This window comes from Caloenas nicobarica, chromosome 2 (assembly GCF_036013445.1).
Source record: "Caloenas nicobarica isolate bCalNic1 chromosome 2, bCalNic1.hap1, whole genome shotgun sequence".
Lineage (NCBI taxonomy): Eukaryota > Metazoa > Chordata > Aves > Columbiformes > Columbidae > Caloenas > Caloenas nicobarica.
The window spans coordinates 111,946,635-111,965,387 of NC_088246.1; the positions used below are offsets into that span (position 1 = coordinate 111,946,635).

Genomic DNA, 18,753 nt, shown 5'->3' on the forward strand with positions numbered 1-18,753 from the left:
GTGTTAAATCTTCCACTTGGAAAGATGCCAGCATTTAAGCTGCCAGCATTACAGATGGTTACCTTACCATGGCCTCGCTTAAAAACCTAACAAAACTCTTTTTAACCAATTTGACACCTAGGTTTACCTTGTTTGAACTCAATAAGCAGTCTGAACTCTGTAATAATCTGATGTCTGCTCAGACAGGCTCATTCTGTTCTCCTAAATCTAATCTGTGTTGGATCTGCCCACTATTAGAAAAATACAACCTAGGGACCATATGTAGAAGTTTAATTTACTTCACCAAATACATTTAATCAATTCCACCCTACTATTTTCCTTTTGCTCAATGTTTGATTACTTTTATGTCACCTATTATATTCGAACTGCTGTCTTTTTACAATGTGGGTGATGTGACAAGGCCAATTTACGTCTCCCATTAGATAAAGTGACATTTCAATCCAATTCTCTGACAAACTTAGATGAGGATACTGAGTAGTTTGAGCACACCCAATGACAAGGCACTTGCCTTTTCGGCCCTTCCTATCAGAACAAACACTCTGGTAAATTGAAAACCTCCCCTTCAGGATTTATTTAAATAGAGAAATCAATACTTTCTTTCACCATCTTCTAAAAGGCATATAACACCAACAAGTTTTCAAAAAAAATCTTTTTTCCCTTCTTGTTTAAGGCCAGTATAATTGTTCACTGACAGGCTTTTTGCTCATTATCTAGAAAATATTCATGTTTATAGTTCTTTAATAAGATAGCATGGGATTAACTCACAGGTGTTTAATTCCTTTTTTTTTTTCCTCTCTCTAGACAGATTAAACCTTGCTATAACTATACCTGCTCAGGTGAAAAAAACCAAACCAAACCAAAACAAAACAAACAGACAAAAGAAACACTTGGTATTTTTTTACATATCTCTAATGTTCAAGATTTGATTCCTACTCTTTTGTGATTTCAGGTTTGGTTCGCAACAACACTAGTGGCCTTTCTGAAAGTTCTGGTACCTGGTCTCCAGTGCCCCACAACATCACATCACAGCAGCACTACAAACCCTAAAGCTGTTCGCTTAAGAAAGTAACTGTAAGCTACTTAGAGTAAGTTCGTATTTAGTGAAACTACACCTACAATGAAGTACACTGAAGGTTGCATAGAGCTGTAACCCATTGTACTGTGCAAATGCTACATAAAAGCAAAGATATTTTGAAAAAATCCCAACTCCAATGCAGGATTTACTTATTTGCAACTTGAGTTACAAGTTCAGAAGCCAGAATGAAACAAAGCACAATAAATGTGAGAACTGATTCTCTTTAACTTAGAAACGCTAGGTTTGACTCTCCTGTCATCCTAGCAATGTAACTCCAGGGAAGTTCCTCTTAAATCAGCTTAGTTACACCAGCGTAAATGAGAAGAGAATTAGATTCATTGTTTCCAACAAAGAGTGGGGAGTAATTACACCACAGTTTCTACACATACTATTATTAAGCCATCAGTAATTCCCAAGTATACCAAGCACTACATGCAGTAAGGGTGAAAGTACATTTTTTAATGATTTATCGATTGTAATGGATTAAAAAAAGATACAGCTGCACTGAAATCAATCCATTATCTTTGAATTCTGCTAACTAACATTGCAGAAAAGCTGCTGAAAAAATTAGGAAATACAATTTCTTAATTATACACCATCAATAATAAGAAAGCATATTAACTAATGAGTCCCTAATGCTGCTATTACAGTATAGCCATCTAAAGTTTTATAGCACAATGTTTAAAATGGGTCTTTTTAGGTCAGAAGGAATGATCTGCAGGTGGTCTCATAAAAGCTCCAATGCAGGCAATGGGGATTACCACAATTACTTCGCTACTCTACAAGTAGTTAATGGGATTACACCTGAAGGCCAGCCACTTGTTCATAGCGCCCAGTGCAAATTTTCAGAAAGAATCTGGATAAGCACAAATGTTTAATGATACGCCTCATAATTTCATCTACTGCACTGCAAAAGCAGCACTAATAAATTAAAACACCCTAAATCAAAGAAACTTTTTTAAAAATCTAACTTCTCTGGCTTTCTGTACCTCCAGGCACTGCTGCAGTCAGTCTTCCATCTGCCTCCTTCAGGCAGTCTCCGGTCTTCCTCATTCCCACTGATGCTGGGTCTGAAAGATGCTTCATCATTCCTGTTGGGATTCATACTCCGCCCTTTCTTGCTCTCTTTGCTGACTCCTATACATTTCCACTTTTGGTCACTCCTTTTATTTCCGTTTCATGCTATCTTTGCTTGGACTGAAATAACCTCATTTTTTCCACCACAGTTTATAATTGTATTCTCATCTCACCTTCTCTCTTTGTTTCCTTCTTCATCTGTCCATTCAAATATGCTGTTTCCCTGAAAATAAGACCTGCTCCAAAACCAAGACCTAGCACGATTTTTCAGGATTTTTGAGGATGTTTGAAATATAAGCCCTACTCCAAGAATAAGCCCTAGTTACAATTCTTAAAAAAAAGTCAATTTAAAAAGTGACCAGGCATCTATACATGTAAAAAAGTAATAAGTTTTGGAACAAAAATTAATATAAGACCCTGTCTTACTTTCGGGGAAACAGGGTAGCTCATCTAAGTTTTCATACTACAGTTTGTTTTGTCATGTTATCTTCATACACTGGTTATTCAGAGTCTTCTCCTCATCTTGCCCTGCTTCTCTCCACTTTCTCTCAAACACATCCACTAAAACTATACTCTTACTTTTGGAAAATGGTTCCTTCTTCTTTATGGCTCTCTTACATCTTCTACTGGTAATCTATTATTTCCCAGTCTAACCCATAGACAAACTTTCTTCCTCTCTGATCAACTCCAGTTCATCTCACATACACTGTGCTACCCATATCACCTCTCCATTATTTCATTTCTCATTTTCTTCTCAAATATCCCCCTTGATTTTTATTCCATTCATAAAGCTCATCCTTATCTACAGCCTATTCACCTTCTTATAGGTCTTCTTAATGTAAACTCTACTGTTCTTCACACTTTGTTTCATCTTTTTTTCTCAACATTTTTGCTTTGCTTTTTTAATGTCTTGGCCTGATTCTTTATGTCACTGTGCCTCCTGTCCTTCAAACCCCTCCTTTATTGCTCATTTCTGACAGACATGCTTTCCGTACTGACTTCAGAAACAAGATCCATGCTACATTTTCAGATGTAACAGTTGTCTCACACCTTGATTATTGCCGTACACATAAGTTGCCTTTAGCAAAAGGATCACATCTTTAAAGAGTCCTGCCAAATTCTATATAGGATTATAAATATATAAAATAATTAAAAATAGTCAGGAAAAAGAAAAGAGAAAATCCCAGGTCAACTAATAACAAAAGTCCTTTATCCAGTCTGCTGTCTGCAACCAGAACTGTACAAGTTCTTACACTGCACTAAGTACTGATTTTTTTCATTAGATGACTAAGTCATAAGAAATGTTAATTTGTATCTTAACCCACAAGACAAAACCTAGAGCAAAATTTGGAAAGCAGAGTGGTGAGAAGACATTACATAAAAATTAATTTCTTGTTGCTGTTACTCCTTAGCCTATAAGTTTCTTAAATTCTATTAGAAATGCTATAATGATATCACCCATGACAATCTGAACGCTACCCGCAAAAGAAAAAAGCTCTATCCAACGAGGGATACTGTTTCTAAAATTAGAGGATGCATAATAGATGCAAGTGCATCCTTCCTAATTCCCAGAGGAAAATTCCTCACCTGCGGTGGTTTTAAATTTAGGGCACTTGTGCATTCCTTGCCAACTCGCATCAAATTGTTTTTAGAAAGAAGAGAAAAAGAGCCTCTAGTTCTTCATCTCACTTCCTGTCTGTCAGGCACAGAATGGACCAGAATGGGAAGACATGTAACAATAATGTGGCTCCACAGCTTGGGTGCTACAGAATCTGGTTATATTGTGTTCCTCTAAAATACTAGTATAACTGTAAAAAGCAATCAAAATGCAATTTAAACATCATGACTGTTTAAAAATTGTTCTAGTTTTCTATTACAAGGATGGACATACCTGTCGGCATTCTATTTACATTTAAGAGTTTCCTCCTGTTTTTAAAAACATCCCTCCATATGCTGGAATATGTGTATTTTATGTGTCAAATTTAATGTAAATCCTTCATATTTTGCAGTAACCATATTTTTAGAATGAGATCTCCATAAAGGAGAAAAACAGCCAGTATTGTGTTCACACCTTTAAAAAAAAAAAAAATCTTGTAAATATACTCTTAAAGACATACAGTTCTAGACAGTGCATTTTGGGGAATTATTTACAACATCGATCAACAAGTAACTAGTTAATTAGTCCTGGCTTCTTCTGTCATTCTCTTGTTACAGTTGGATAGGCTCTTAAGATTTACATAAACAGAGTCTATTCATTGAACCTCTTATCGACTTTAAAAGGCTCCGGGTGACATTCTTACTGCATTAGCAATTGCAGGCCCTCATTCCATACACTGAGCATACAAATACTGATTTTTTTAAATTGTGAAATACCTTTGACTATCAGTTCTGCATAGTTTGATACACCAACTCCTCCTTCTGTCCGAATCATGCAGCGATAGTTGCCAGCATCCCGCTTCGTGGCATTTACCACACTAAAAAGGGCTACGAATCGGCGAAAGTTGAACACTTTTATGTCCTTCAAAGGTGCATCTCTTACATAAATACCCTAGGCAAAGAAACAAAAATAAAGAATATTGTTAGTCATGTTTAATATTTTAAAAAAATACTGAAAACCAATTTTATTTCTCTCAGGTTCCCCAAGAGGACATGTACGATGAAAGCAGAAGTCTGGATGTCACTTTTACAGATGTTTACGCTATGTGAGGCTTTACTGCCTTCCCATGCGAGTTAAACCATTCATCATCAGTGGGCGACCATCCATCTGGAACAGCTGCTTTCAACTCTTTATAGATTAACTAATAGAAAGATTTAAGAGCGATGTAACATTTACTTGCTTGGCTTGCTTTACACAAATATTTAAAGTTACTTCTTTTAAAGAAACATGAAACCCAGCATAGCCAGTCTCCTCTTTCTCTTCCTCTCTGCATCTGCTATGTGGCACATACATCTTGTGCAGCTTGCAGGGAAATGTCAGCGGATGGTTCTCATACAGCAGCACCTATACATGGGGTTATCAGCACCTCAGATGGAAGAGACCAGGCACAGATTCACCAGGTGAATGACCTACAAGGCCAAAGTTGTCTCCACCTCTCACTTCCTCAGCACGATACTGGGAACCGGGCAGTTTCTACCCCAATTCAACATATTGCATGCACAGCACAAGACAACAAGCTTCGTAACAGCCGAGGAGCACAAGGCCCAGCATGAGTTTCATGCTCTGGCCTCCTCCTTCGTGTGATCCAGTGCATGGCTGGAGGAGGGGAAAATGGAGGGTAGCAGACAGAAGAGGACAATGATGACATCCATGTCCTCTGACACAAAGATGAGGGCAGTGAGACTTGGCTCTCAGATCCTTATCAGAACTCGAAATAGGATACATGCACTATGAACACTCAAAGCCCTTAGGAAATACAAAATCATCGAATTACTAGAGCTGGCTGAAAAAAAAACCCCATACACAATATCTAGTGACAACATTTACTCAAACATGCAAACAAGGAAGAGGCACTTTTCATAGAAACATATGCATTTCAACCAACCGAAGGCTACGGCCATTATGAAAACATCAAGGGAAACTGGAGAACCCCAACCAGCATCTCCCAAAAGACACTCTCTCCAGGAAGGCATATGCCCAGTCCGATGCTATTTAATGATACCGGTTATTTTTAGTACATTTTTGTGACTTCAGAAGCTTCTAGCAGGTCAAGGGTCCTGCACTACCGAGCTTCTATAAACCATCGACACAGCTGGTGGTGTCTGTTTTTCTGCCCTAGAGTTCGTAGTTTGTCCAGCAGAATTTAAGACCTATCTAGGAAAGACTGACCTCAGTTTGTTATGGTCTTTACTTGCCACTATATTTAAAGTACCCTTAAAATACCACTTATAACCAGAGAGTTTCAAATACCAGCTACATAAAATTAAACTCATAAATAAATCACAAAACCAAGTCAAAATTAATCATGCCACTAATGCCAAAGAAGCAGCATAATTAACAGTAAGGTAATTTCCTCTTCAAAAATAAATGTGGGTGATGCACAGCTTATTTAAAAGAAAAAAAATGCTTGTAAGATGCTCGAAGAAGAATGTGTGATCATGCCTTAAAAATTACTCAGTCTTAAATTATTACTTGAGAATTACTCCAGATAATTGCCAGCTCCTTAAAATTCCTAGAATTTTGAGCTGCTGATAAACCAGATTCTCCGATGCAGTGGCAGTTACCAAAACAAAAAAAACCCCAACAACAAAACAAAAACACAACAAGTCAAACCAAAACAAAAGTTTTGAAAGAAATATTTCAAACTACTGTTTCAAAACTACTGTTTTTACTTGTTTTGCCACTTTAATATCCTTCTAGCAAGAATGGTTGCAGATAGCAGAAGCAAGCAGAGTGGGTTACTTATGATTCTGGAGAATAAATATTTCTTAAAAGCAACATTATTTTTTGCCTAATACAATAGCTGATTAATCCTAATTATCAGAGCTGCTGACCAGTCACAAACCACATGGTTTTAAAGGGCGTTTCTGCAGTTTTCAGACTCTTAAGGACCCTGTGCATAGCAAAGTCATGTGCTTACATTACATCGACCCACGTCAGTTTTTCCTTTTTTCTAGTCGCAATATCAAGAAGCTTTACACAGGCCATTTTATCTTGCCAAGAAAGAGGGTAAGTTCTTCTCTAGGGAACAGCATACTGCCACACACTAATTCTAGTACCTAAACTAGCTCATCTCATTCAGAGTGTGAATATCCCCTCTGCACTCCAGCCTGCACGGTACACCCACCCTTCCACGCAGGGCACCTGGATCCAGAATTTACTGGGACTCTTGTGAGTTATGACACAACTGAAGAACTGTGTAAATATTTTAAGAATTATTTCTTGTTGTTCCCACACAAACAGGACCCTGTTTAAAGGAGAAAAAGGTAAAGGGACTTCAAATGTCTTAACTTCTGTTCTACAACAGGAAATCTTAGTTTGATCAGATAATTGACTATACGGCCATGCAACACATGCTATCCATTCACTTGTCAATAATTTTGACTGAAAAGGAGATAACCCGAAGCACATTTCAGAGGCACACATCATTTTGCTCAAATGAACAAGCTCTGTGAGCCTTAAACTTAACTCAGCTTGGCTCTACAGAGGATTTATGCCTTTTTGCCTCTCACCAAAATCCAGATGTGAAACAGGTTATCAATGGTGGCTCCAAAATTCATAAAGGAGCTCCATAATAAAAAGTCTTTTTTATTATTATAACACTCCTATAAAGTATATGTGAGATTATTATTAATAAGGATTATCTTGCCTGATGTGTCTTAAGGGCTACGAAGTTGGTTAAGGGTTTGGAGAGGAAGCCGTATAAGGAGCTGCTGAAGTCACTTTGTTTGTTCAGCTTGAAGAAGAGGAGACTGACGGGAGACCTCATCACGGTTACAGCTTCCTCACAAGGGGAGGAGGAGGAGCACGCGCTGAATTCTTCTCTTTAGCAACCAATGTCAGAACCCGAGGGAATGGCAGGAAGATGTGCCGAGGGAGGTTTAGGTTGGACATTAGGAAAAGGTTCCTCACCCAGAGGGTGCTGGAGCACTGGAACAGGCTCCCCAGGGAGGTGTCACAGCCCCAAGCCTGACAGTGTTCAAGAGACCGGACAACACCCTCAGACACATGGTGTGAACTGTGGGGCTGTCATATGCAGGGACAGGAGCTGGACTCGATGATCCTTGTGGGTCCCTTCCAACTCAGGACATTCTATGATTCTATGAAACATTACAAACTTACAGAGGCAAAGCATAGACTGTTTAATTATATATCAGAGCTCAAACGGTCCCTGAGAAATCACTGGCATGACATTTTCCTACTAGAATTCAAAGGAGAAAAAAACCACAGATTTATTTCTCTAGTCTCTTTGGGAAAAATATTTTCAAGGAAAAAATAGTGTCTGGAACAGACAAAGACCAAGAAACGTAATTGCTTTACTTTCCACAAGAAAAAACACAGTTCAAGAAAGTAAGCCTTCCCTCTCTTCTGGGACGACCGCAAACAAGTAAGAGAGACACCTAATTGATTTAAGCCTGAGCACAATGGAGTTGTAATGAAGGTAATGAATTCAAGTATAAGAAAAGTTCCATCCACAGGCATTGGAAAAGAGAGTTAAAAAAAAGAAAAAAAAATGCTGTAGAGTAAAAAAGCAAACAAACCAACAAAACCACCAACCAAGCAAGCAAATAATAAACACACAACTACAACCTCTCCCAAACACTTCTTTCAGCAATGGACAAAAGGCAGAAGACTATCTTTAGTCTGAAACAATGCTCTTTATAATTTGTTTTCTCTGAGCTGTGATAAAAAAGTGTCTTCAGGAAGCTACACAGGTATGGCAGTGGTCACCTTTATGGGTTAGTTAACTATCAAAATTTGGAGGAGAATGTCAATAATATTTCCTTTTCCATATTAACAGGCCCTTTAAGCACATAGCATGATAAATGATGAGCTCTTAGTGCCAATTGTGAACAGCTATTTCATTGAGAATGGCTAGATATAACTTACATATATCATATGAATATTCAATTATTGAACATATTAGTACATCCCACTACAATTTTTTTAAAATAATACTTTTTAGCAGCATTCACAAAAATAAGTTTTTAATAGTCATTAATGCAACATTCTGGAGTTCCACAATAAAACAGATTACTTACGATCTATTATTTTGCTAATTATAGTCATTAAAACCTTAATCTCAGTTATCTTAAGACAGATTTTGAAATTTACTGATAGGTCTTGCACATTTAGTGGAAGCCTGAGTCTTCAAAAATATACCATATCTTATTGAAAACTAAATGGGGGGGAGGAAAAAGTCTGTAATTTTCTAATCTCAATCCAGAAAACAGTATAAAATTAATGATTTATTATACAATGAAACACTGTGATACTCCATATTAAAACCCATTAAAACAGGTTGTTTGAGCAACTTCGTAGTGTCCTTCTGGTTTATGGGTTGGTGCTTGCTTGTTTTAAATACAATTCAGGTATAAATACAGTTCTTTTTATTTTTTTTTTTGCTTTAGCTCTGCTTTGCCATGTGAAAGACTGAGAGTCTGTTACAGATTGAGCCTGTAGCTCTTTCCTGCCTCTGGGACTCAGAGAACTGCATGAACAGGACACTTCATTCTTTGGAAAGAGGAAACTGCTCGTAATGACTTAATTCTAGACCTGGTTGGATCACAAAGGCCACATTCCCAGGGCAGAGCCATCTAACCTTCTTAGTGCAGAGGAATTTGGACCACAAAACAAAGATTGTAAGATGCTGAGACTCCAAAATTAAAATAACAGATTCCACTGGCTGCTGAGCAACTTGTACATTTTCAAATGCTCAGAGAAAGCTTTTACTATAAAAAAAGAAATATACATCTTCAAAAATGGTTTTAAAGCCACCTAATGAAAATATATAACTGGTAAGTCACTTGTAAGAATAAATTTTCTATTAAAGAATGTGTTATTTAATATATACGGATATTACCAAAAAAATCTTAATTTAATCTCAGGTTATATACAGCTTGAAAATCCATATTCCTAGTACTGGCATATTAAATGCATAGAGAGACAACTTAAAGCACTTTAAAATGCACATTATTTTTCCATTTTAGGAAAGCCAGAATGAAAATAAATAGGTTGATGGTTATTTAAATTAGACTTACAGTCTCGTTTAGGCAATGAACTAGCTCTAAGTCTTCTAAATGAACAGCAATTTAGCAGCAACAAGATATGTATTAAACCTTTCAGAAATACTTTTAACAAAAATGCAGCAGTAATTCAAAGGGATTGAAGTTCTGGGATGTTATATCCAGCACTACCACTGCATTAATCACTCTCAAGGTATATTTCAACAATTTTGCCAGAAGACACTTAAAAGGAAACATCGGTCAGTCACCCTCTGTCCACACAGGTAGATTAAACAGCTTTTGATACATTTAATAAAAGAAAGGATTTGCATTATCCCACTTTCAAATATGCACACTTATAAAATTGTGATTAGAGTCATATTAGTGGGATCTCAAATAATATCAGCAGTGCCAGAAGTAATTTTGTTTAAAATATGTATAAAATCTAAAGCAAATAGTAACTAATACCTCAACAACATTGCTTCACAAAGTTCATATCATTCTAATAATTAAGACAGTTGGCTTTACCTCTGAATTTCTAGAATTGCTTTCATAACCAAGACAACTGTTTGTCAATCTAGATTAGAACTACCACAGATCCTGTGATTATCCTGTATTTATTCCATCTGTGTAAGTTAACGAGTGTATTTCATTCAAGCAATGAAGCCATGACAGAAAGAGATTACTATTGTCCTATTTGGAATTATTCTGCTATGAGGCAGAATTGCACTCTATGTGTAACTAATGGGCATTCAAGCAAAATGTTATTATTTTACCTTTCAAAAAAGATTCCAGCTTTCAATATTTTCATGTTTGATAACTGAGTCTTTTCTTCAAATCACATAGCTCTACATAAATCTCTGTTTATTATGACTAAACCTACATGCTGGCTGGAGCTGTCAGGTAATACTGTAAAATATTAGTAAAGTTACACATCGAGTAGTCACGTTATCAAATATTAAGCAACGACATCTATTTGAAGATAGAATTAAATATATAGAAAGCAAACAAAGACATTACTGCATTTTATGGAGTCATTAAACTCAGTGTAATTTACCCAAAGCAGTTACTCTGTACTTACATATCGAAATTGTTTTGTATCATTATGACAGGAACAAATCTGTTATTCCTACATGGGGATTTTAAAAGGGTGAAAAAAAAAAAAAAAAAGAACAAACAAAAAGCCCTCACAAAACTCAAACCCTGCTCAATCTATTTTTTCATTTTTACATTAAATTCCAGAGTGAATGAGAAGAGACAGTGCACACAAAATCTTCCTTCCATTCATCTTCAAAAGCACACAATAGAATACAAAACGGCTTGTAGGGAAATACATCCTCAGAAACATCTGGAGAAAACAGAGCACTATGAAACCTCTCCACAACCCAGAGTTTTATATTTTAGATAGAAATTATGGCAATGATCCATGTATCTGCTAAGCATTTTGCTAAACCTGTAGCCCTACTTATAAAGTCATTTAATCTAATACTGCATCTTAATTCTTCGAAATATGCACCATTAAGTACTACTTCTCATCATCCTTTTATTTGTATTAAAAATGTCAAGACTTAGGATGAACACCTTGCTAAATAATGAAGAGAACATACATAGGATTTTAAATACTCTGGCTTGGAGTTCTGCAGGTAACAGGCTGACAGAGGGGCTGGGAAGGAGCAGAGTGATGAGGTGAAAATGAGAAAGTAAAATCATTAGCATCATCTCATTTGTACACACAATGCAAAGTATACTAATGCAGGTATTTGTCTGACTTTTCCACCCAAGTACATAACAGGACAGTGTGGTCATATCCCACATTCTCTTCACTCGAAAAGTGTCATCTTGTTGGGAAGAAAAGTGGCACAGGATGAAGAAAATTGAACTTGCAAGTTCTGGGGACAACGCAGAATAGCAGGCAAAACCAAAGTGATGGCGAGTCCTACAATGTAGGTAAGGAAGAAGTAGCCAAGAAGGAAGTACACAGGGGCAGTAGCCTCCTGAAAAGATCCTTTCAAATGGGAGGAATGAAAGGCAAGAAGAGATATGCGCATATGGTTAAAGCTATAGTAAACTGCTCAACAGTGACAGTGCGATTTGTGAATGAAGACAACCATAGCAGTAATAACCCGTAATACGTCAGCCACACACTAGTTCATATAACAGAGAAGCTAATGTAGAGAGGTTCAGCTGGAAGTGTTTTAATCTAAATTACTGAGTCAGTCACATAGTTTAACAACTCCCATCCTCAACACACACCTTCTTCTATGCTCTCTTTCCTTCCTATCATCTTCCCTCTGGGCTTAATTTAATTTCATCTTTACTTTGGTTCTCCTTGCCTCAAAACAGCTTCAACAGCCCTTGGTCTTACAAAAGAAGCCTCCGTTCAACTCCAATTTGAACACAATACCTCCCAGCAGTAAGTTTGTACATTTTAACTACAGAATTCATTGTAAAGGTCACTGTTTCTTTCTCCCAAAGGTCCAAAAACACAGCACAGAAAGCTTATTGAATTTACTTCATCAATTGCCTAACATGAATGTGTCCCTAAGCAATTCTACTGCTGCTGAGCTGTGTTTCATATCAAGGTAGTCTTCAGGGTCCAAAAACCAGGCATTCCTAACATCCTCTTTAAAAGCAAGCTGAATTTAACCAGCCCCCCGTGGCACAGGTCAACTGTTCTATTATATCAGGTTTGCTAATCACCATGTACTATATTATTTAACACTCCAGAATAACTGGAAGATTAATGCATCAAACTGAGTTTCTTGAAAAGAGAACACTACTTGGGTTGCTTCATTTTCCAATTCAGTTAAGAATACCAAAAAGCTCAGACTGAGCAGGTAACCACAGAACAAGTTTTCTTATGTGTCACTTCATCAAATGAGAATATATGCAGGGATGGATAGGGATGGAGGAGGAGAGTCCCTTCTCCAGACTAAAGAGTCCCAGCTCTCTCCTTGTATGTCAGATCCTCCAGTCCCTTCACCCTCCTCCAGAGTTTTCCTATCTCTCTTGTACTGGGGAGCCCAGAATTGGACCCAGCACTCCAGATGTGTCCCTCTAGTGCTGAGCAGAAGGGGGGAATCACCTCCCTTGAACTGCTGACAACGCTCCTCCTAATGCAGCCCAGGAAGCTATCAGCCTTCATTGCTGCAAGGGCACATGGCCAGCTCATGGTCAACCCGCCCACCACAATCACCAGGTTCTCTGCAAAGCTGCTTTCCAGCCTATCAAGCCACAATGTGTAGTGGTGCATGGGGTTTATTCCTTCCCTGGGGCAGGACTTCACACTTCCCTTTAATGAATTCCATGGAGTTCCTCTCTGCCCATTTCTCCAGGCTGTCAAGGTCTCTCTGAATGGCAGCCCGATCCCCTGGTGCATCAGCCACTCCTCCCAACTTTGTACAGTCTGTGAACTTGCAGAGGCTGCACTTTGTCATCATCCAGGCAGTAACAAAGAGGCTGAACAGTATTTGTCCCAGTATCGATCCCTAGGGTACACTACTAGTGACTGGTATACTGCATTATTATCCATTATAATCAGTACACATAAGGAATGCTGTACACAATTTCTAACGTGCACAAGTTTTTCTATTAGCCAAATATAAACACGGTTTTGTTTTGTTTTGATCTTTCCTTCTTTTTCAGCCTAAGGTAAAGAAATTGGCAAGAACTGTCAGGCAATCCACACGTGTTACTTTGTCATTTCTACTCAAAGACCTTAAAGCCTCCCAGCAACATCCAGGCAAATTTGAAGAAGTATTTCAGTTCTCACCATGTCTGTAAAAATAAACAGCACAGTTCTGCAAGGTTACCCAAAACATAAGCTGAAGTATATTACAGGCATCAGACAATTCATACTTAAGGCAGATCACAGCTGCTTAGACATCGGTAACACAAACATGACACACATCACAAGCTTCTTACATTCTGCTGTTCTCAGAACCTTTTCTGTCATATAGTAAGATTACTATGCAACTAATGAAAAGTAACTGAAACTGTTTGATGACTATTAATGGAAAATATACAATATTGACTGCTAGAAAGATACTAAATATATACTGGAGTAGAGACAAAGAAATAAACATTCCTAAAGCTGGAAATAATATTAAATGGTTTCCAGAATTTTTTAAAAAGTTTAACTTTAATGTATTCAGTAATAGAGAGTGTCCCTTCCTACAGGGCACTAATTATTCTTCCAACAGTAAAATCATCTCAGGTTATCTAAAAAAAAAAAAAAACCACCAAAACCAACACAGAGCGCACATGCATCCAGATGTGTATAGTCTTTGCAAAATCTTAAGTTGACTGATGTCATCAAAGCTCTTCTCAAGTCAATGGACTCAAGATAATTTTCTATGAACTAAGTGGTTTGAGCAGTCTCCATAGACTGAGCTATTTATGAGCGGCATGATGAATGATCTCCTGCACTCTCGTAGTACACAAAAGCATCTACTGATCAAACCTAAACTGTTTCTTCTTCTATATTCAGAAGAACATCTTCTCTAGGCCTATCTCATTGTACAGTTTACATTAAAAGTTCCAGCTATTTGTGTTACTAAATTGTTACATATGTGTATGATTTAATTTTAACAGATAAAGTACTGTTTCACTATCTTAGTACTGAAGAAATGGCAGAAACATTCTTTCCCCAAGCTTTTCCAGACTTAGCAATGAAAACGGTGATTATGTGAAAGCCTCAGAGAGTTTACAGAATAACAAAAAATTCTTCTGAAACTCTAGGACTTCAGTTCACCTTCTGGAATACTTTATCTGATTTACATAAACAAGCACATGCACACACACACAAACTATTTTGTATATCCTATAAATATATTTTATTTTCATAATTTGCCAGGAGTCATTGCAGTGGTTCTACATCTCACAAGGATGTTTTTGATACCTCTCATGTGTGTGTGTATACATAGTCCTAAGGAAAACAATTTGCTTTCCAGAACTCCATCTGACACAGGATTATGTCTCTTCCTTTGAATAAATAATAAATAATGCATGCAGGTTTTGCAGTTTTGTATGTAGAGGAATAAAATCTTTCATACTCTTAATACCTTCAGCAAAACATTACAGAAGATACAAAAGAAGATACACTGAATAAGGTGAAAGACGGTTTTCAGGATAGACAAGAGGAAAAGCCCAATCTGTTGTTAACAGGTAATAAAGGATTTACATAGGGTAGAGAAGACTGGCCATTAGAGTGCTACTGTTCTTAGTTTCTTGGCTGCAAATGAATTAGCATGAGTTCTGCAGGCATAAATCATAGGCATGAAAGATTTCACCCTCTCCCCTTCTATCAGAGAATACTCATTAGTCTCTTGCTATTGTAAGTCTGATTGTACCGCTTACTACAGCTGACACATATCCTGAAATCCTATTTATATTTGCTTATCTCCAAAAAATTTTCACTCTTAGGTCTGCATTTCTGCAATACAAATTATGTATCTGAGAATTATATTTTTTAATAATTATTTTATTTTCAGCCATGTTTTAGAATGAGTCTAGGAAAAATACATCACGTAAGTAAAGTGATGACCTTTCCCATCAACTGTAGCTTTCCACTGTTTGAGAAACCTCTCTCAAGTAAGACTACCCACACCAAGTCAAGGCACAAGTCTCTGAAAAATGCAATTGCCACATGTTTAGTGATGGTACAACAAATCTTTGGCAACTAATATCAAAAGATTTGGTTTGATATTAAAATGGAATTTCATGATAGCCAGGTATCATCTGAACAGCAACTTCCCTGAAGTCACACTAGATCTTTCGAAGAACAAGTAGCACACAGAGGGAACTGAATGCAACAGCTGCAAAATAGGAGAAGGGGCAGATAGAGGTGGGAAAACGAAGAGCCAGAACCAGGCCTGAGAAGCTAAGGAAAAAAACGGCCAATTGCAGAATCTGTGTCACACAGACCTTATGTCATGTCATTTAAACTTTTCCCAAGACTCTCCTAACTGTAAACTGATATTATAGATGCTTGATTTTGGTCTTTAAGGTCAATTCCCCAAAGGACTGGCCACTCACTATTGCAACTAACATCAGCAGATACTGAGAGCAGGGAAAGTGCTCAGTGCTTTGCATGCAGAGAATCAGGTCCAGATGTCTCAGAGACTGTTTCCAAAAGTAAGGGATACACTGAGTAGCAAAAGCAAGATGTCTATCTTCTTCGACTATAGAATAAAGATCATATCAATCCATTCCATGGAAACAACTTAATACTGTGAAGCACTAAGAACAGTAGAAAATATTCCATTAGAAAATGAATAAACTTATTTTTAGAATTGATTTGTGAAGCTCTAAATACACTTGTGTGAAGGAACCCACACATTAACTGAATATGTCCACTACGCTGAACAAGACAGGCAAGGCATTCTGCAGAAAACAAAAACAACAAACAAAACCCAAACAAACAACAATAAAAACCCCAAACAACAACAACAAACAAAAAACCCCCAAACCAAACCAACCAACCAACACACATTCGTATGTAGCTTATAAAAGGTAGGCTCAAGAGAGGCACAATTTTTTCCAAGTATTGCCTTGGAAACATTTATTTTAATATCTAAGCAGTTTTCACTTAATCATTTTCATTTTAGTTACTACTATGTATAATATTTTGCATATGTAAATATTCAGTACATGACAGTTCGAACTTCATCCACTTGCAGAGAAGAAAAATCTCTGTATGTATATACCTTCAGCTCACAGTGGAAGAAATTTCCCTGTTTTAAAGTAAATCTTTGTTTCTCTGAACTTCATTCTAATTTGCAAGCTACAATTTAGACTCCTGGCTCAAAGACGTTGGTGGAAAGTAAAATATTTGCTTTTTCCATGTTCTAGACTGTGCCAAAAGAAGGTTACTTCCAAAAAAGAAATCTACTCTCTTTCTCCTAGAATACAGATTTGTGTTTCTTGTGCCAATTTACTAAATACTAACACTGGCACACACTTTTCAGAAGACATTGCTTCAACTGCTTACGCTTCACCATTAGCTGTTCTGTGCCCCTCATGTTAATTTCTGTTGAAATTCTAACTCTGTCTCCCACCTACAAATGTGCTGGGTTTTTTTCTGAAGTGTATTTCTATTCCTTGGTATGCCTGGCTCCCTTAATGCCTAGTGCTTTATCTTATTGTTGGTGTCAACATATGGAGATTATAGTTTCAAAGAGGAATATGTTTAATTAAAAAAAAGTTACAGCAATTACTACAGCCCTTAGAGTGGAAGGACAGGAAAGAGCACAGGAATGGCATTTTTGCTCAATCGTTCAATGGAATGGAGTCATCCCATACTGACCATAATCTGTGTTGTTCACAGATGTGATAAAGAAAATGTAAGCAGATGAGACCCATCTGTTAATTATAAACATTCTTTCATTAGTGTAATCAGATTTATTTTTATGGTATGTTTCTGTTTAGAATATAAGCTAATGAGGACATGAATTCATAAACATACAATCTAGTCAATGACCTTCTAATTGGACACAACTTACAACAACAAAACAAACTGGTATGATGCTGTGTTGCGTTCTTGAGTCCTTTTCTTTGACTTGAAACAATATCACTGAAAACACCCACGATTTCTTGTCAAATTATCTGACAACCCTGCAATCACAGCTCATGCGCTAGGGTGTGTGGCTGCTTAGCAGGATCAGGAAAAACGCTTTTCTTGCAAAGCACTGCGCTATGGAACAGGTAAACAGTTTCTGTCTTCCTTTTCCCGAGAGAGTAAATACAGATCACAGCATGCACAAAACAAATTTCATGGCTCAGTGGTCTAATTTGGGCAGCTAAACTGTGAATTGTGGTTCCCCCATCACCCTTTCAACTGCAAAAGCTTCCATAATACTCCATAAATTAAGAGACTTCGTATTCCATGGGGAATAAGAGTGGGATAGGCTTGGGAAAAATAAAAAAAGGAAGGAAATAAAATACGACCTATGGATTTCACTTAAGACTGCTTCAAGGCCTGGGCATTATTAAACTAAGAACATCTATGTCATTTATCACAACTACTCAGCAAAGACAAGGTGACTAAAACAACCAACTAAGTCACAATTATTCATTTGTGTTAAGGAACATGTATCTTTCACAGTTCAACAGACTGTAAAAATGAAAGCATTTGTTCACCAGAAAAATGTGTACTACTAAACTTGAAGTCTTCTGCTACATACAAGCTGAGAGGCACTATAGAAAAGAGATAGAAGTGGAGGAGTAAAATCCTGCCACCACTGGAAACAGTCAGAAATGTCACTGAGTTCAGTGGGTTTGTGATTTCACCCTGGCAATTTACTTGTACTCCAGATTAACAGTGTGAATCCGAAAAAAAACCTGACAGGCACTGGAAATCATTTGGGAGCAAATTATCTCAGGATATTTTGGAACTGCCAAATCCAAACAGATTAGCCCTTCTGATAGGATTTATGTGGCAGAAATGCTGAGAAGCCCCTGATAAATATCACACGAGTGTATTTTTTTATTTATTTACTCTGGTTTACCCTTAAGGTTTTACAAATTTAAGGAAACAAACCACCAAAAGGAGGGCAGAAAGGGCTTAATATTACAGAATCACACAGAATCACAGAATCACAGAATGTTAGGGATTGGAAGGGACCTCGAAAGATCATCTAGTCCAATCCCCCTGCCGGAGCAGGAACACCTAGGTGAGGTTACACAGGAAGGCATCCAGGCGGGTTTTGAATGTCTCCAGAGAAGGAGACTCCACAACCCCCCTGGGCAGCCTGTTCCAGTGTTCCGTCACCCTCACTGAGAAGAAGTTTCTTCTCAAATTTAAGTGGAACCTCTTGTGTTCCAGCTTGAACCCATTACCCCTTGTCTTACTGTTGGTTGTCACCGAGAAGAGCCTGGCTCCATCCTCGTGACACCCACCCTTTATATATTTATAAACATTGATAAGGTCACCCCTCAGT

General features: G+C 37.4%; 1 protein-coding gene across 7 annotated transcripts in view; it reads right to left on the reverse strand.

Moving 5' to 3' along the window:
- PTPRM (protein tyrosine phosphatase receptor type M) overlaps nt 1-18,753 on the reverse strand; it is a 472,021-nt gene that overhangs the window by 284,064 nt on the left and 169,204 nt on the right. For all 7 annotated transcript variants that reach the window (XM_065629988.1, XM_065629983.1, XM_065629982.1 and 4 more), the window contains exon 6: nt 4,526-4,700. In XM_065629988.1, coding sequence (XP_065486060.1) covers nt 4,526-4,700 — 175 coding nt within the window. The remainder of the gene's footprint in view (nt 1-4,525; nt 4,701-18,753) is intronic.